Here is a 21027-nt window from a genome sequence, read left to right on the forward strand (position 1 = left end):
TTGATGAACATGTTGTACCTCGGTCATGGAAATTGTCTACAATCATCCCTGTACCTAAAAAGGCTGCGGCCTCCTTACTAAATGATTTCAGACCAGTTGCTCTTGACCAGTATTCTGAGCAAGTGTATGGAGCGGGTCATAGTCCACCACCTGACGGCAGCCATAGGCGACTGTCTGGACCCGCTCCAGTCTGCTTCTTCTTTTTTTTTTTTTTTTTGATCTTTTCCCCCCTCCATTTTCCTCCGATTTTCTCCCATCCCAATGTTAGTCGTATGCCAATTCCCAATCCCTTCCTGGTCGCTGCGCACTTACCCCCAGTCAGATCATCTGGGAGAGTGGAGGCTACCACGTGCTTCCTCCGACACACGTCCAGCCAATCAACCGCTTCTTTTCACCTGGCAGTGCGGATCCTCCCTGAGAGGGCGTAGCGTGTGGAAGGATCACACTATCCCACTCAGGTCCTATCCGCGCTTAGCAGGTGCCCCGACCGAACTGTAGGAGTCGCTGTTTACAACGACCCGGACCCACCCCGCCAGCTTCTCCCACCCTCTGATACTGCCAATTGTATTAGTGTGAACGGCCAGCCAAGCTGGTGACAACACCGGACGCTCCAGTCTGCTTCTAAACTGTCTGGACCCGCTCCAGTCTGCCTCTAAACTGTCTGGACCCGCTCCAGTCTGCTTCTAAACTGTCTGGACCCGCTCCAGTCTGCTTCTAAACTGTCTGGACCCGCTCCAGTCTGCTTCTAAACTGTCTGGAGCCGCTCCAGTCTGCTTCTAAACTGTCTGGACCCGCTCCAGTCTGCTTCTAAACTGTCTGGACCCGCTCCAGTCTGCTTCTAAACTGTCTGGAGCCGCTCCAGTCTGCCTCTAAACTGTCTGGACCCGCTCCAGTCTGCTTCTAAACTGTCTGGACCCGCTCCAGTCTGCTTCTAAACTGTCTGGACCCGCTTGTGAGATCCACAGCCTTGGTTGACGCGCGCATGCGCTTTTCCGTAAGAAAACAGATGAGATGAATTGTTTGGTTTATAGAAAAGAGTATTTATTGTCATTTACTTGAAGCTTTGTTTAGCGTGAATGGGTTCCTACCGGATGACGTGGAGGTGTGCTGGCTTATTCCCGTTGCATGGTGTCCTGTTTCCAATTTCTAAAGTTCCAAATCCATAGCGCTTGCGACGGTCAAAAACCGTCTGGGCTGCATGCCTTACATTCCAGTGTCAAGTCTTTTACTAGCGCACCAGTCCATTGATAAAGTGAGTTCACACACTAAGGTGCTGTAATCACCGGTTCAAAATGGGCTGGACCAGACACGCCTCCACGTTGTTGAAGCAACACACATCCAAGTCATAACAAATAAAAGATGTTATCAATCAAGTTCATTTCAAATCGTTTTCCAAACAATATTGCTTCATATTTTTAACTAAATAAATAAATATTAAGGACTGAATCTGGCTCCAACACCGCTCCAGTCTGCTTCTAAACTGTCTGGACCCACTCCAGTCTGCTTCTAAACTGTCTGGACCCGCTCCAGTCTGCTTCTAAACTGTCTGGACCCGCTCCAGTCTGCTTCTAAACTGTCTGGAGCCGCTCCAGTCTGCTTCTAAACTGTCTGGACCCGCTCCAGTCTGCTTCTAAACTGTCTGGACCCGCTCCAGTCTGCTTCTAAACTGTCTGGACCCGCTCCAGTCTGCTTCTAAACGTGGGCTGATGATGCAACACTCACACTAGTCAATTCAACCACTAAACATCTACAGCTGTCTAAAAGCTACATGTATGCAATAGTTTTATTTATAGATTTTAGTTCAGCATTTAACACAATGACAGCCATTAACAGTAGCAGTAACACATATCTTACAGCAAAGGCTTCTAAATATTGGTACTAATGGTGGACGGCAGTGTTTCCCCTGAAAAAGAATTCAGCAGCGGTGCTGTGCCTCTAGGGGGGTCCGGGGGCATGCCCCCCCCGGAACTATTTAAATTTGTTTACATTTTAAAGTTAAATGCATCAATCTGGTTCACTTTGAGAGCAAAATAAAGAGGCTAGATCTATGATGAAGTTTGTGCTCAAAACACAAAATCGACTAGACTGCAGTGCTTTCTCCCTGCAGCTTTTGTTTTTGTATGATTTCTTTTTAATAGTCTAGTAACGTTCATAGCAGCGGCGGTCAACCATAGAGGGGGCGTTACTGCAGATCAGCTCCTTGCTACGTAGGATAGCGAGTCAAATCAGAATAGCTTAGTTCACTGGGCGAGGATATTGTCTCAACTGAATTGGAGCAATCCGCCAAAATGAGAATTAGAGACACAGACCCCATTGATACAAACCCCCATTGCTAGGAAACAATGCTAAACACTGGAAACGGTCATTTATAAGACATGGGACCTTTAAGAAGTCCTTCATCCCACATGCCATTGCTCTGATGAATTCTTAGATTAAAATCTTAACCATGGTACTGGTTAGGTATCGGAAGCTCTGTCCATGTTTTTGTTGTTTCTCTTTTTGTCTATGTATTGGGCTGTTTTGGGCCAATGTCTTTTGTGCCTGTGTGGTGTTTGTATTGTGTTGTCTTGTTGATTGTAACCACGGTGAAGCCAAAGACAAATTTCCATGAAAGTGGACAAATAGAAATATCTATCTATATACTGCACATTTTGATTTATATATTTATATTACCGCATAATATATATACCCATATTTGTCTGAATATACCTGCATATAACCCCTCATATACTTGCTTGTACACCTGCACATAACCCGGGCCTTAGCTCTGTATGATAGCATGTACTATAATGCTGTATATACTATATATATATATTTATTCACACCGCATATATACCTCTCCTCACCTGTCTGTACTTAGCTGCACATAGTCCCTTACTATATCTACTGTATATCTGTACATACATTTATTACATGACAATACATTTGAATAAAATCTAATCTTTATTCCAGAATTCCACAACAGTCTTCTATACTGTAGGTGGGACTGGGGAGAGAACAGTGGAGAGAGTGAAACCTATTATCAGAATAGTCATTCTTATGAACCTGGGGGTTCCCAGACCCCACTTTGAGAACCACTGATCTAGAAGGAGAAAGAGTCAGAGAAAGGCAGAGACAAGAGAGACGGTCATCTTACCACAGTGCAGCCGTTGTAGAGGTTATGCTGGTCCTTATGAGCATGTGCGCAGAAGTCCATGCAGGCGGTGATACCAGAGAACGGCCTGCCTTCGCTCAGCCCCAGTCTGCAGTCTGGAGCGGTCGACTCATTCTTACACTGAAATACGAATACAAATAAAAACAAAACACAAATTAAAAATGTATATAAATATACAAATTCACATTATAAAATCTAACATTCCAGTCAAACAAAAAGATAAAATACACAGATAACAGTTACATACTTGACAAAACACAAATAGAAAATGTGTACAAATATACAAATTCACATTATAAAATCTAACATTCCAGTCAAACAAAAAAAAGAGAATACACAGATAACAGTTACATACTGTACTTGACATGTTTGCAAGATATCTCTTAATATTTGTTTTGAAAGTAATTTTATTATGTATTGTGGATGAGATGTTTTTCGGCAGAGCATTCCAGAGTGCTATTGGTGCTGATTTTGTTCTGATGTTACCAGAAGCGGCCCCTCTAGTGTTGTAACCATGTTCAGAAGTCATTTCTAACTGCTGAGCCAAGCTAGATGGCTTACCAGTGCTAATAATGTTCCGCAGTAGCATTAGAAGACTCATCGATACTTTATTTTATTTTGCATGTTCTGTTAATGTGGGTTTTCTTGCACTCCAAAAGACATGCATGTTTCCCTTCACCAAGGTACTGGCATTAAAACTGGAATTGGTCCCCCGGGCATCAAATGCAGAGGAATGGGATTAGTAGGGTTAGGGCTATTTCTTATCCAACTTGGCTCAAACTCTGTGGATAGGCCCTGTACTACTGATTATTTTCTAATCGAATCAAATACCAACGGTTTATCCCCTCAATGATGGATAAGGCCTTTGACAGTTATGTTGGAAGTGGAGTGATTGCACTGTCTGACCTCTACTGTATATAGACGACAACTTTGCCTCCTTTGAACAGCTGGTACATAAATACAAAATCCCTAGGTCACACTTCTATAGATATTTGCAACTCTGGAGCTTTGTAACTTCAAACTCGGACTGCTACCCATTGTGTCCTCCTGCCTCTCTCTTAGGTCGCTTTCACACAGGGGCTGTTTGGTCCGGACTTTCGGACCAGAATTCGATAGTCCGGTTTTTCGGGTCTGTGTGAATGCGCGTCGAACTCGGTTCGCGGACCAAACAGTCGAACTCTGGTCCGCCTGAAAACGTAGGTCTCGGTTCGGCTTCATCGAACCAAACGCGAACCAAATATAGGAAGTGATTATTATTACCACTGCTCGCAGCACTCACTGCAAAACAAGCACACTGCATCTAATCTCTCTATCTATCTATCTATCTATATATCTGTGCATCTTGGGAAGAAGGAAGAAAAAACGCGGCTTATTATTATTACCGAGGCGCGCGGCTTATTATATTATTAATAAAACAGCTACTTGTGGGCACTCATAAAAACACAGTGGTCTACAAGTTGTTTAGCGAGAGGATGGTGGTAATGTGCTTCAATAGAACAATGGATCAATGCCATGTCAAAACTCGGCTCCGCTGATCTGGAGGACTCGCAGTCCACACAGACACACACACACACGCGCGCGCGCACACACGGGATCGCAGCCACACACACATTTCCACTGTCCAATAGACAAGCGCCCTTTTCGACCGCGTGACATTGTTCAGAAGGTCTCGGTCCGCCTGACAGATATCTGTGTGAAAGCAGGCGAACCAAATGAAGAATGCAACAATGTTGCAACTTCACCCCCAGAACCGCACCGAGTCCACCAAAACTATATGTGAAAGCGACCTTAGACTCAATCCTGAACTGTAAATTGATCCAGAAACAAGCTATAAGCGGAATCTACAAATTACTTAATAGAAGCAACTTGACGCCTCTGGATCTCCTTAGGGGCAGATGGGAGACAGACTTAGATGAGTCAATCACAGAGGACACATGGGACAAAATAATACAGGGGATTTTCTCTTCCTCCATATGCCTTAAACATGCTGTTATCCAATTTAAAATTGTACACAGACTGCATTGGTCTAAAGACAGGCTCTCTAAGATATATCACCCTCTATGTGACCGCTGCAGACAGGCTCCGGCCACTCTGCTCCACATGTTCTGGACGTGCCCAAAGTTGCACACCTATTGGCAGGCCATCTTTGACACCTTCTCTAAGATATTTGGAAAGGTAGTAGAGCCATCTCCATATATTGCAATATTCGGAGTGGCCCCAACGGACATCCACTTTAAATGGTGGGAATCTAGAATGCTGGCCTTCTGTCCACTATTGGCCAGAAGGCTAATACTGTTCAAATGGAAAGACCCAGGTCCTCCTGTGTACGGCCACTGGACGAGAGAGGTCATGTATCATATCAAACTGGAGAAGATCAGGTATACTGTCAGAGGTTGTACCGAAAAATTCCACAATATTTGGGATCCTTTCCTAACTTTCTTTGAGGGTATGGAAGCGGATGATGTGACAGAGGTGATCTGACTGGCCTTCCTAGTCTCTCAGCTTATTATTCTATTCTTTTATGTTCTTACTTTTCTTTTTCTCTATCTACAGAATACAAGAGATGCATATGTCACTGCTGTCTGGTGATTTAAAAGCTAAAAGGAAAAACAATGATTAATAAATGCCTTAAGGTATCTTAGAATGATTCTGTCTGGTATAGGGGTGGGGGGAGGGAGGGAGGGAGGGAGGGAGGGAGGGAGGGAGGGAGGGAGGGACTTATTTTCTTTTGGCCCATGTGGGAACGCCTGTGAAAACTGAATCTTCAAATAAAAAAACCTTGTTAAAAAAATATACCAACGGCACATATCAAGGTTTATAACTCTGTACATACATCTGATTAGCACTACACTCAGTAGTACTCATTTGTGTATTTAGTACCCAGTTTAACCACCTGTACATTGTATATTGCTGTTGCACTTTACTGCTACACTTGCACTCTGGTTGGATGCCCAACTTCTTTTCGTTGCACTGTACTTGTGCTGTATAATGACAATACATTTTATTCTAATCTAATCTCATTTTAACCCAGTAAAGTCTAAAATAGCGACTATAGGTGGGGCCACAACCTTAAGTCTGCTCTTCCAACACAATGCTATAATGAGTCTCCTTGGTCTACTTAGTGTTCTACTAAATATTAATGAGTGGAGGATGGGTTTACAGGTCAGTGTGTGCTACTGCACGGGTGTGGCACCCCTCTCAGCGCCCTAGAGTTCTCAGTGCTGTTTCAATCCAAGTAGAGCGTTATTCACACTGATACACAGCATGTCTCAATGTTCATGTTCTGGAACAGTGCAACGTAAACCCACTCCCTGTAATCTAAGAAGGCAAGGAGGACAGGGTCACAGACCTGACGAGTTAGCATGTTGCTGAATTACTACTGCTCTTCCTAACCCTGCCATAGGCATGTGTGTGTGTGTGTGTGTGTGTGTGTGTGTGTGTGTGTGTGTGTGTGTGTGTGTGTGTGTGTGTGTGTGTGTGTGTGTGTGTGCCCCCATCATTTTTGCAAGGGTGTGTTAACATGCGTGCGCGGCACAACCACATGTGTGAGTGCCTTGGGACCGACATCTGCTTGTGTTACAGACCTGGTTACTGTGGGCTTGTGGGGCCAGCTGCTTGTACAAGGGAGCCACCTCGGTTGCCAGTAGCTGTAAGTTATCCCTGAGTTTATCCTCCTGACAAACACGACATGAAACACATTTGAGTTATTCCAGTTTAAAAATACAAAGCGGACAAAATAATATACTGATTTTGAAAGTTCACGCAAAAAACACAATAGCCAATGACACAATTCTGTAAGGATCTGTACAATTTATCAGCTACTTTCAGTATCAGTACCGTATATTTGTATGTCTTGTGTATGTCATAAATGTCTTGATGAATTGAAAATGGAGGACCCTTATGTAAACAATACGAAAGTATTTTTCTGGTCTTCATCCTCTTAGCAGTTGTTTGTATTGAGCTGTACTCTATTGTTCCCATTCTGCAATCTGTTAATAAAGTTTTCAATCACTCAATCAATCAAACCTGTTCGGGGCGCTCTCCTTGCAGTCGAAACTTGCGGGGTATTTTGCTGCGGGCGTACTTGCAGCCATTGAAGTACATGCTCCAGGAGCAGCCGAAAGAGAAGGAAGCGCCACAGGAGTCGGGGTCCTTGCCTTGGCATGCACACGTACGACTGCAGGGGGAGACAGAGAGCACGCACAGTCAGTAACTCAGATCCCAGTCATTCGGAAAGATGCAGAGAATCCAAAGCTTTACTGAACTAATAGTACAGCTTTGGATTCTCAATGTGAACTGAAATTACAACAATCCCCAGTGATCTCCAAGGTAGTTGGTAGACGTGCCTTTCTATTTAAAGCACCATCTGATTGGAATCATCTCCCCAGCTCACTCAGAGCTACAGTATTACCTATTTTTTCCGCTTTAAGTCATCATTGTTCACTCACCCTTTAGACAAGCTGCTACTGTTTTTTTCTTTCTTTCTTTCTTTTCTTTGTCTTGTGTGTGTACATTTATGAAATGTATTTTGTTATCTTCTCCGGAAGGAATCTGAGGGTGTCGGACTGGGTGGGTTGTGCTTGGGAGAGCTCCTGTCAGTATGCATGTTTGTATTGTCCTGTATTGTACGCCGTCTTATTTTGTGTTATGTATTGTATTTTTTGTTACCTTGTGTTTAGGACCCCCTCGAAAACAAGATGGTTCATCTCAAGGGGTTTATCCTTTCAATAAATACATTTAAAATAATGATTGATATTATTTGTCCTGGGGTCACTGTTGATGTTACCAGTTGAAATCTGAAGAGCTGCTTTTTTTGTACTTGTTGTAGATGTTAGGAGTTGTTTTTAAAGAGTAGTTTAAGTAGTTGTTTTTACAGAGTAGTTTGAGTAGTTGTTTTTACAGAGTAGTTGTCTTTACAGAGTAGTTTGAGTAGTTGTTTTTACAGAGTAGTTGTTTTTACAGAGTAGTTTGAGTAGTTGTTTTTATCTTGTGCCCCTGACTGCAAGTCAAGTTTCCCAACTGGGATAAGAAAGTGACTGAACTGACCTAAACTGATGCAATATATAGCTTTGATCTAGCTACTAAAGATCACACTACCAGACCCCAGTATAGCTTTGATCTAGCTACTAAAGATCACACTACCAAACCCCAGTATAGCTTTGATCCAGCTACTAAAGATCACACTACCAGACCCCAGTATAGCTTTGATCTAGCTACTAAAGATCACACTACCAGACCCCAGTATAGCTTTGATCCAGCTACTAAAGATCACACTACCAGACCCTAGTATAGCTTTGATCTAGCTACTAAAGATCACACTACCAGACCCTAGTATAGCTTTGATCTAGCTACTAAAGATCACACTACCAGACCCCAGTATAGCTTTGATCCAGCTACTAAAGATCACACTACCAGACCCCAGTATAGCTTTGATCTAGCTACTAAAGATCACACTACCAGACCCCAGTATAGCTTTGATCTAGCTACTAAAGATCACACTACCAGACCCCAGTATAGCTTTGATCCAGCTACTAAAGATCACACTACCAGACCCCAGTATAGCTTTGATCCAGCTACTAAAGATCACACTACCAGACCCTAGTATAGCTTTGATCTAGCTACTAAAGATAACACTACCAGACCCCAGTATAGCTTTGATCTAGCTACTAAAGATCACACTACCAGACCCCAGTATAGCTTTGATCCAGCTACTAAAGATCACACTACCAGACCCCAGTATAGCTTTGATCCAGCTACTAAAGATCACACTACCAGACCCCAGTATAGCTTTGATCTAGCTACTAAAGAGCACACTACCAAACCCCAGTATAGCTTTGATCTAGCTACTAAAGATCACACTACCAGACCCCAGTATAGCTTTGATCTAGCTACTAAAGATCACACTACCAGACCCCAGTATAGCTTTGATCTAGCTACTAAAGACCACACTACCAGACCCCAGTATAGCTTTGATCCAGCTACTAAAGATCACACTACCAGACCCAAGTATAGCTTTGATCTAGCTACTAAAGATCACACTACCAGACCCCAGGCTATCAAGCTCCACTAGTCACTCACTCGTCGTTGAGCCCACATCGTCGGCTGGTGGGGTTACCAAACTTCGTGAGAGTGTCGGAGACCTCTTGGTACAGGTTATCAGCCATTGCTCGCGGCACACCCTCCCAGGCCATAATAAGGATGATGATGACGGCGTTGGGACAGTGGTGACCCGCCCGGTGGCGCACCAGACATAGTAGCTTCTCTGTTTCATTTGCACGACGGATCACCTGAGAGATAGAGTGATGAACAGGGAGAGAGAGTCAAAATCAGAAACACTTAGAGGTAAACAACACTGCAAACACATCTCATTTAATAGAGCCCTGGGCCCTCATTTATCAACAATTCTTAGAAAGTGTTCTACTTTCGTTCTTAACACTTTGAGAGCCCACCACGACATAACACGTGTTATCAGCCCGCCCCCTGAATGCCCACCACGACAATTAGCGCGTTATTTTTTTATTAGCGATCTTGAATTCATATTTCATCAACCGAGTCTCTCGTTGGGAAACCAGCCCCATCAGGAGCTCAGATGTGGAAAAAGCGCCCCCTATCGTCTCCCAGATGGTAATGCACCCTTTTGGAATGGACTCAATGAAAATGGATGAGAAAAGAAAAATCCGGAATCCACATTTTACTTCTCAGGCATGTAATCCGAGCCGATTGCAGTCATTCTGGTCCCTGAGGTAAGGAATCCATTTTACAAGTCTTGGGATAATCAGAGTTGTATTCGCTGAGCTCTCAGTGTTCGCCCTATGTGTGTGTGTGTGTGTGTGTGTGTGTGTGTGTGTGTGTGTGTGTGTGTGTGTGTGTGTGTGTGTGTGTGTGTGTGTGTGTGTGTGATGTTGAGGAAATGAGGTAATCGATTTTCAGTTCGCGGCCCCAGCATACATACGTACACATATACTATCGATAATCTAGCGTTTATTTGAAAACGATTCATGAATAGGCAGAAAAATTACAACGTTTTTGTGTATTCTAGAATATTCCAGTACATGGCGTTTATTATGGAATCTTTTAATAAACCGAGCGAACGCCTGGGAGAAATACGCGACAGGCTGACAGACGTGTACACGGTGATGTCGGAAACAGTCGGATATGATATCTATTAACTTCCTAAAGACCATTGCTGCCTGGGCAGCGCAAACACTAATAAAGACCGTTAACCACTGTTTGCCATTGGTGTACCGTGTCATTAATAACCATGCTGGAATATGACTGCTTTTTCTTCGTTTCGTTCGATTAATACCCAGGGATTAAAGTTCTCAAAAAAAAGTCAATTTCATTCCAAATCGCGACGGATTTTCCGTAAATGTTCTACCTGCATATGATTTGTAGAGGCATACAATCTATTTTGATGTCAGTATTAGGTAGCCTATATAAACAATAATACGAGAGCATATACAAGAACCTTTCTATTCACATAACTGTATTTGTGATGGAGCTTTGACAGCTACATGGGTGGTACAGTAACAGTCTATTGCTCGATCCATCTCCAATATCACTCCAATAATTACACTGTCACTATTTTACAATGAACTATAATGAATTACGGGTCATACAACAGAACACGCCAGTGTTGAAACTAATGCACAGAAGCTTATTTCCGCGTTGCAATAATAATATTCTACCGCTGGGCGCCAGGTATGCACGGTCGGAGCTGTGCGTAAATATACGCACAAAGTCAAGCACACGTTCAAATTGATAAGTCACACACTTTGCTTAGAAATGATCGTACGCACGGGTTACGCACATATCTGTGCATACGCACCATTGATAAATGAGGGCCCTGGACCTCCCGCTGTGTCCACAGTAGAGCCTGACACAGGAGTGGATTTTCACTCCCAACCCATCCTGATCATGGGATTGATAGTGAAATTTACTCCAGTCCCGTGGGTATCCCGTGACGCGCGGGATTCCCAATCAAATGTCAGGCTCTAATCCCCATTGCGCATGGCATTGAGGGTCCGTGTGGAGAAGTGTGAGGGGCTGTGGAGCCCACGGCGAAGACAGCAGATATAATTTGATTCCGGTCAGAAGACATGGGAATACATGTTTCACTGCAGATGCCATGGATACTCCACAAAAAAGTATAAATGCACCCGGGGATTGTGATGTCTGCACTGTGGAAGCCACAGAGATTTTTAGGCTCTGTGGCTATTTCCAGGTTCCAAAGTCTGGATTTCAGGATTTACTGCATCAAAATGATCCTAGTGTGATATTTCTGAAAAATTAAAACAGTTAGGGGGAGGTTGGGAACTAAGAGAGAGCCATTGACGTAATTTGTAGCAAATCCTGAAATCCAAACTTAGGAAACCGCAAATATCTGCACATTCTCAGTCCGTAGTACTGACTGAGATGTTGTTTTGTGATACTGACTCTCCTTAACTGAGATGTTGTTTTGTGATGTTGATTTCCTTTAATTCGCCAAATAGAATCTGACAGACACATCGCACAGTCACAACAGGATCTCACTTGACAGAATGTCAACAACAGACAATAGACTATATATAGTAAGGAAAAACTCACAAAAAACCTAGCAATAGGAAAAAAGTACCACAGGCAATCTGGAGGGGAGAAACCTTAGAAGGGCCTTTCAATGAAAGCGACCTTGGGTTTCATGAAAGGCGCTATATAACTGATAACTGATGTTCTGTGTACATAGCAGTAAATGTATGGAGAGCGTTCTGTATATATATATATATATGATGTTCTGTGTACATAGCAGTAAATGTATGGAGAGCGTTCTGTATATATATATATATATATATATACAGAACGCTCTCCATACATTTACTGCTATGTACACAGAACATCAGTTATCAGTTATATAGCGCCTTTCATGAAACCCAAGGTCGCTTTCATTGAAAGGCCCTTCTAAGGTTTCTCCCCTCCACATTGCCTGTGGTACTTTTTTCCTATTGCTAGGTTTTTTTGTGAGTTTTTCCTTACCTTCGTGTGTGAGTATGTCTGGGAGTGTTGCATTCATTTATTTTACATTTTATTTTGGATTTCATGGTGTTTTTTTGTTTTGTTCTTGATTTATTGTAATGTTTCTTCTTGACTTGTTTAAAGAAGTTGTGTCCGGCCCATGGGGACATTAACGTGTGATTGCGGGCTTTACAAATAAATTTGATTTGATTTGACCAACTCTCTTGACACTCTCACTTTCTCATGCTCTCTTTCTTTCACACACACACACACACACACACACACACACACACACACACACACACACACACACACACACACACACACACACACACACACACACACACACACACACACACACACACACACACACACACACACACACACACACACACACACACACACACACACACACACACACACACACACCTCACTAATAGCCCCTCTCTCCCTCTGTGTGGTAGCTGTTTTGAATCCATAAAGCCATTAGCAGGGTGTGCAAGGGGTGATGAAGGAGGGAAGGCCTACAAGTCTTTACAGAGACAGAGACCCCCTGCCGCTTTACTGTCTGAGGGGGGCAGGTCTGCAAGGTGTCTCCATAGGACCCCTCATTCCACACACACACACACACACACACACACACACACACACACACACACACACACACACACACACACACACACACACACACACACACACACACACACACACACACACGCACACACGCACACACACAAATACCTAATTTGCATTTGCACCTTACCATACGTTTTGTCCCTCATTTCTGCATTGTACCTCACTGTTACTCATTTTACTCTGTATTGTATATTGTATATAGATTTTTTTTATCCACTTTTTCTCCTCTTTTTTCTATTTTTTCTCCCATCCCAATTTCGCTGTGCAAATTCCTCCCTCCCCTGTCTTGAACGTTGCTTGCATATGCCCCCCACTGGCCGGTTGTAGGGAGGATAGAAGCCTTGCATCACGTGTCCCCTCCGATACACGAGGAGGCAGCCTGTCACATCTTTTCACCTGCCAGCGCGGACTCTCATTGGCGAGGTGTAACGTGTGGGAGGCTCACACTACCCCCTCCATTTCCTGTCTCTGCTGTGCAGGCGTCCCCCAACCGACCTGTAGGAGTCGCTGTCCACAACGTCCAGATTACCACCCATCGACTTCCACCCGCTGACTCTGCCAATTGAGTTAGTATGACGGCTGGCCCAAGCCGGAGGCAACGCCGACAGCCGGAGTCGAACCCGGTGTCTCTTGCGTTGGTGACAAGCGCAATGTCCGCTGCGCCACCCAGCCGCCATGTATATTGAATATTGAATATTCATCTTTACTTACTTTTTTTTGTACTGTATGAAGCACACTCAGGGGCTCATACATAAACAAGCATTTCATCGTAAAATATCTGTATTTTATTGTGACAAATAATAAAGAAACTTGAAACACACACACAGCATATCTGTCTTTGATGGACAACAGCCCAGTAACACCTCTCTTACACCTGAACAGACTAGTGCTTCTATTGGTGATGTCAAACTATTCAACACAATATTATATTTATGGAACATAAACAGTTAGATATAAATCTCTTATGACCTTGGTGGTGTGAAAGGAAAATATTTCCATGTCATATAGTTTCTGTGTTAAATACATACATATTTCTCTGTACAAAGCTTTAACTAGTCTGACTAGGCAAAGACACTAGGTGACAGTCTGACGGTGTTCTTATAAACAACAGCCAAGGTTTAGGAGATATGACATTATTTTGGCCTATTCTCCAGTTCTAGTGTGAAGACATAACAAAGCCCCTAGACCCGTCTTTTGTTTTCATTCTTCTCATCTTTATTATTATATCTGGCATCTCATGTACGTCATGTCAATCATGTATTTAATGTTAAGTCTGACCAGACCTCTTTCTCACTTTCTGGTCAGACGTTTAGTACAGGTATGTCTGATTGTAAACTGAGCTCTGTGGCCGCAGAAATAAACTAAGTTCTATATTTACAGATTGACTCGTCTTAATTTCTTGAATTATTCCACAACAGTGGTGTAAAAAAACAAAGTCTGCTAAATGGGACAACAGGATTGCATAATATTCCACAAACACAATTGTCTCTCTGCGTGTCTTTTCTCACGTGTGATTATTTCAAGATAGAATAGAAGACAGCATTCAACGCCCACTTTGTTTGAATAAAAACAATGAAAACACAGCTGATGTAATTCTGATGAAAAGAGTGTGTTATTGCATTCATTTTAAATGGTTGTCGATACGTGGGTTTAGTAGGGATGCACCCATGCTGTTACTGGTATCAGATATTAGGCAGATGTTGGAATAAAACAGCGTATCAGTAATGTAGAATCTCCCCGTACTAAAATCTGATACTAGGAGTCGTGTTTAACATGTCAGAATTCAAAGCAAGGTGACGAAGCGGGTCAGATCTCTCTAATGGACAAAATGTATAAGGCTGTCAAAGTTAACACGGTATTAACACGTTAACGCACAATTCTATTAACGCCACTATTCTTTTTTTTTTTTACTCACGATTAACTTTTTAAATTATTTAATTTTTTTTTACTAGACTTCACTCAGGTGTATTATTGATACTCTCATTGATACTATCTTTGTTTCTGACTCAAAGTGTGTGTGTGTGTGTAGGGCGGCTGATTGGCGCAGTGGGCAAGGCGCTCGCCACTAACGCAGGATGCGCTGGGTTCGAGCCCAGCTCTCGGCGTTGCTACCAGCTGGCCGGTCGTTCATACTAACACAATTGGCAAGTGTTAAAGGGTGGGAAAGCCGGTGGGTGGGGATTGGACGTTGTGGACAGCGACTCCTACAGGTCGGTTTGGTGACGCCGGTGCGACGGAAACAGGAAGTAGCGGGGGCAGCGTGAGCAGCGTGAGCCACTGAGAGTTCGAGCTGCTGCGGTGAAAAGATGCAAGGCTTCTGTCCTCACTACAGCCGACCGTGTGTGAGAGATAGAGCGAGAGAGAGAGAGAGAGAGAGAGTGTGAGTGAGTGAGTGAGTGAGTGAGTGAGTGAGTGTGAGTGCTCAGCCCTTGTGTGGGTGAATGTAACAAGTTCCTAACGTTTTCTTTCCCCTATTATTTCATGCACACTTTATTCATTGTTTTAAATTATTATTTTCTTTTAAGTTATTTTGTGCATCACTCTGTTTTGAATTTGATGAAAATTTGCAATGCATGAGGGTCATCCTTTTGTGTTAAATGGCTGCATAAAGCAAGCATTTGTTGACTCTCATGTTGATAAGAGTATTAAAACTTGGAACTTGAAAAAGATCTGTTTAAGGTAGATACATTTTTTTTATGCGATTAATTTGCGATCAATCACGAGTTAACTATGGACAATCATGCGATTAATCAGATTCAATATTTTAATCGATTGACAGCACTATATGTGATTTATATCAGTTTTGTCCAGTTACCCCAAACTAATGGTTATAGTGAAAGTAATGGACTGGATTGGCACTCCATAGGGGTTAGGTTAACATTGAATTGTGTTGGGCTTCTGTAGGAATTAGGTTAAGATTGTATAGTGTTAGTGGGTCCCTGGGGATTAGGTTACAATTGAATAGTGTTGGTTCATCTCTAGGGATTAGGTTAACATTGAATAATGTTGGATTAGGTTAAAATGTAATAGTGTTGGTGCTCCTGTAGGGATTAGGTTACGATTGTATAGTGTTAGGGTCCCTGGGGATTAGGTTAAGATTGTATAAATAATATCTAACCCTAACTAACCTTACAGGTGCACATGCACTTGTCCTAATATACTAACCTACACTGTGGCACTCAACACTTTGATGAACATTGTTGCTCAGTTTATAGAGTTGTTCCCTTCCTGCTGACTTGTCGTACAGAACTTGTAAGTCGCTTTGGATGAAAGCGTCAACTAAAATGACTAAATGTAAATGTAAATGTAGTGTTGCTTGTACTCATACTCACCCACTTAGCGATGGGACATCCCCGAGAACTCTTTCCTTCCCTGCCTGTATACACCACCTTCTCAACGCGGACAGCATCCCCCTTTTCTCCATACCTACACAAAGGGAGAATGTGTACCATACAGTGAACAATCTCTTCATAGATAGCATGTTACACATTGTACTCGTCATTGCTCATTGTATTCAAGATGAGAAGCACGTTCAGTCACAGACTCAGACCCCCCCCGACACTCTAACACTAACCGCCTCGGCCAGTCCTTCATACCAGCGGCCATCAGGCTCCACAACAGTGGGCAGGGACTGCTGCCAGACATCCAACTACTAGGAACCTAGTAGCTGACTCCCACCTAAAAGGACAATATACTGCCTTATGCATACCGCACCTTATGTGAATAATACTGTATATTTCATCAGAGCATATATTTAGAATTGAGCATTTTTTGATTATATATTAGAGTTAGATTATTGGATTATTAGCATTTAGCATTTTTTTATTATTATTATTATATATTAGATTAGATTTAGATGATTGGATTATTAGATTATATATTGTAACTATTTATTGTAGGGCAAATATAACGGACATAGTATACATATGTAGCCGGTTTGATCTTGTCTGCGTTGTGTTTTAGTCGATTCGACCCCTGTTAAGGGATCGCCCTGAGTGGGAGTTGAACCCCGGACGCCCGCGTCGCGGGCGGCATCACAGACCACTAAGCAAGAAGTGAATTCACTTCTTGCTTCCGGGTCTGGATGCCTCTGGGGGAGTGAGTTTACTTGCAGTACCGCTTACCATCCACAGCCACGTCACTACTTGTACCCGTGACTGTGGATATACTGCGGTACCTCCGTTACACATAGTATACCCGCATCTCGCACCTTGTTGCCCATTATGCACATGTCCAGAGTTAATTATATTGATTTGTTTACACTGCTTTTTTACTACCTGTACCTCCCCTCCCTGCTATGATGCCTGAATTTCCCCCAAGGGGATCAATAAAGGAATATCGTATTTTATCGTATTCTATGGCTGCTTGGCATCTCTGTACATGTGAAGGTTCAGTTGCAGGTACTGAGGCCATGCTGGGAAAGCTGTCCTTATACAACACAGACTACATTTCCGATGTACAATAATCTGTAATAATGTACTCTCAAATTTGGACTCCGTATGAGTTGTATTCCTCAACTTCAACAAAGAGCCAACGCCAGTGGCGGCCCAGGCGCGGCCACGAGGAGGTGTGTTCACATGACTCTGCCGGGATTCACACAGACATGGCAGATGCAACCAGAACCCAACACCACCGACCTCAACATAAAGACAGCCAGAGTGTCTTCTGCTGAGGCGCGCTTTCTAACCCTGTGTTTGTGTTCAAACCCACGTCGTGTGTGAGAGTGTTTGTTGTGTACACATATTTGCATTTGTTGTGTGTGTGTATGTGTGTGTGCGTGTATACTGATGTTTGAGCAAACAACTTGGTGTTTGCATATCATTTATATGTGTATGTGTGTGTGTGTGTGTGTGTGTGTATGCATGCATGCATGTCCTGCATGTATTTTACAAGTCTGTTTGCACTGCAAAGCAGGGGGGGGGGGGGGTGGAGGATGGGTGAGGAGGGGGGTTCCGAGTTGGTCAGGTGTTCACTCATGGGAGAACAAAAGCTTTCTCCTGCTCGCGTGGTACCGGTCGTCCTGAAGACACCAGGCCTGAGCAGCTCTAGCGTGGTACCGGTCGTCCTGAAGACACCAGGCCTGAGCAGCTCTAGCGTGGTACCGGTCATCCTGAAGACACCAGGCCTGAGCAGCTCTAGCATGGTACCGGTCGTCCTGAAGGCACCAGGCCTGAGCAGCTCTAGCGTGGTACCGGTCATCCTGAAGGCACCAGCCCTGAGCAGCTCTAGCGTGGTACCGGTCATCCTGAAGGCACCAGCCCTGAGCAGCTCTAGCATGGTACCGGTCGTCCTGAAGGCACCAGGCCTGAGCAGCTCTAGCGTGGTACCGGTCGTCCTGAAGGCACCAGCCCTGAGCAGCTCTAGCGTGGTACCGGTCATCCTGAAGGCACCAGCCCTGAGCAGCTCTAGCGTGGTACCGGTCGTCCTGAAGGCACCAGCCCTGAGCAGCTCTAGCGTGGTACCGGTCGTCCTGAAGGCACCAGCCCTGAGCAGCTCTAGCGTGGTACCGGTCGTCCTGAAGGCACCAGGCCTGAGCAGCTCTAGCGTGGTACCGGTCGTCCTGAAGGCACCAGCCCTGAGCAGCTCTAGCGTGGTACCGGTCGTCCTGAAGGCACCAGGCCTGAGCAGCTCTAGCGTGGCAGGGGACCCACACGGGGGTCAAGGAGTCCACCCTGAGATGGCTGTGACAGTGGGAGAGAGAGAGTGGGCTCTGTCACCACAGGGGTGGCCCACTGGGGTCAGGGGTGGGGCAGAGGTCAGCTGGGGACTATGGTGAGCTTTAGGTGTTACGTCACCTCTCAAACAAACAAAGAACTCCGGCCTGACAACCCCCCACTCAACCCTCCCTCTCCAGGACCCCCCACTCAACCTTCCCTCTCCAGGGAGGAATGACTCACAGGTCCTATTGAAATACTGCCTCACACAGTGAATAAAAGCCATGGCTACTGTGGACAAAATATTGGCGCCAAAACAATGCGGGTTATGGCTGATTAGTCTTCCTACCTTGAGTGGAACACAACAATTAATGTGTGATAATAATACACAACAAGGTGTCCAGTTAAATAACATTCAGTTTAGCCTAGAGGCAAAGAACTACATGATGCTAAATTAAGTAGAATTCGCCTCTGTAGAGGGCAGTCGTTTTTATATTATCTGGACAGCTCTGAGTGTATTATCCCAGTGGTATATTATTTGCCAACCACACTTACTGTTTCAACCACTCAGCTGATGAGCTAGTTAGCCAATGTCTTGTGCATTCCTAAACTCAATAGAACAGGCTAACTCTCAAGTCAGCACCAAACTGCTGGCTCTACAGTACCTTGCTGTGACTTAAGACTAAGTTAGACTTGACATTAAAGTACCGCCTATGCTTTGCTGTATGTGTCGCTGGTCTCTGTGCAGGCCAAGGAGCCTACCGCAAAAAATAAGGGGCAAAAACCACAGATTGAACTCCAATTACAACCCCTTAATTTTAATTAAACATCACTGATTAAGGTGTTAACCCTTGATTTAAATAAAGGCATGTCTTAAGCAGTCTGCAATATTTTAAGTACCCATTGATTTTAAGGCATGGGACATCCCCGAGAGGGATGATCATTCCCTAGAGAGAAGAGGACAATGGCTGCGTTTACTGGCTAACATTAGGTGGTTTTACTAACCTGGCTTACACGGCTCTGTGTTCTGTACAGTGTCCAGTTACTTTATTGTCATTCCCTGTGTCTTATGTCTTACCGTACTGTATTTGACTTTTGAATTTATTCACACACACACACACACACACACACACACACACACACACACACACACACACACACACACACACACACACACACACACACACACACACACACACACACACACACACACACACACACACACACACACACACACACACACACGATACAATACAATAAATATCATCATCACACCCCTTCCTGACAGGGAGCGACGCGAGCGAGCGTGATTGCGAAAATGATTAAAATGTATTCGTTTCAATCAGACTATCCTGACCTGCCGCGAGCGACAGCGAACTGAGCAGCGATGTCGTCCACCCCTCAGATATTCGCTCGCTGTGTCTCTAGTTGAGCGATTACGCGGCCGAGTTCCGCCCCTAAACACTTTTTATTGGTCAAGAATCGCAGGCCCCCCCACGTGTGCTTCCAGGTAACACACACACACAGACACACTCGGACACGCGCCGCCTCATATCAGGACAGTGTCACGCGCGATTTCGTCTCTAGTTCGCTCGCTCGCTCCCTGTCAGGAACCGGTGTCATGGTGAGAACATCATCATCGAAATTGTGTGCATGTGCCAGGTCTCCCAAGAAGCTATTTAAAGTTTTTGGAGGGAGCCTGATCACAAACAGAGGCAAACAAAACATACAACATGGATAGGCTTACACACCTACCTACTTACATACATACAACATAAGATACATAAATACAGACAAATAATCTTGCCAAGTATGGTTACTATTTAGAGATATGATTTGAGCAATTCCTCTTTCAGTGATTTTTTTTTTAACTGTTGCATAGTCCTACTCCCATAACATATCGGCTAGTCTCCTATGTCTTACTATATTGTCGGCTGTATAGTCTTTGTGTCTTGTGGTCCTACTCTATTGACTGTCCATCCTGTCTTTTGTCATGTTGTATTGTCCTCTGTTACACCGTGAGACTAATGTCTATAGTTTTTAATTCTGTAGTTACTGTACAGCACTTTGGCCCAGCTCTCTGAGCTTTTAAATGCGCTATATAAATAAATGACTTGACAAGTTTGTTTGCATAAGCCATGGAACTATTACATATATTAATGAATTAACACAACACTATTACACAAGTATTGAATGGGTCCCCGAAAATTGTGTATCACATGTTCTTACAGCACACGCACAAGGATGTACAAGCACATCATGAGCACAGGGGTGATGTAGAACACAAAAAGGTAAGAGGAATAATCAGTGATAACATTGCTTGTTTTAGCACCTATTTTTGTCCACATGGAACTACTAACACCAGGACTACTACTTAATTCATGATCCTTCATTCTTTGGAGATCAAGTGGGCTACTCAGCCAAGACGATGGTATAATAATACTAACAATACACTGCCTACTGGAAAACCAAATAGAACTAATGATGATGATCCTATCATATGATGTGATATGAACAAAGGCCTATATCCTATTAAAAAGGATTTGAATTATGCATCTATGGTATACTTGTACCATGCCATAGAAGGAAATTCTC

At 43.8% G+C, this 21027-nt stretch overlaps 1 protein-coding gene across 2 annotated transcripts in view; it reads right to left on the reverse strand.

Moving 5' to 3' along the window:
- The window catches only part of tet3 (tet methylcytosine dioxygenase 3), an 81692-nt gene that overhangs the window by 10943 nt on the left and 49722 nt on the right, over window positions 1-21027 (reverse strand). For both annotated transcript variants that reach the window (XM_084307503.1, XM_084307504.1), the window contains 5 exons: window positions 16111-16204; window positions 9233-9441; window positions 7181-7331; window positions 6739-6828; window positions 3137-3274 (listed from right to left, as the gene is read on the reverse strand). In XM_084307503.1, the coding sequence (XP_084163629.1) occupies window positions 3137-3274; window positions 6739-6828; window positions 7181-7331; window positions 9233-9441; window positions 16111-16204 (682 nt within the window). The remainder of the gene's footprint in view (window positions 1-3136; window positions 3275-6738; window positions 6829-7180; window positions 7332-9232; window positions 9442-16110; window positions 16205-21027) is intronic.

Source organism: Notolepis coatsorum (assembly GCF_963971535.1).
Source record: "Notolepis coatsorum genome assembly, chromosome: 2".
NCBI lineage: Eukaryota > Metazoa > Chordata > Actinopteri > Aulopiformes > Paralepididae > Notolepis > Notolepis coatsorum.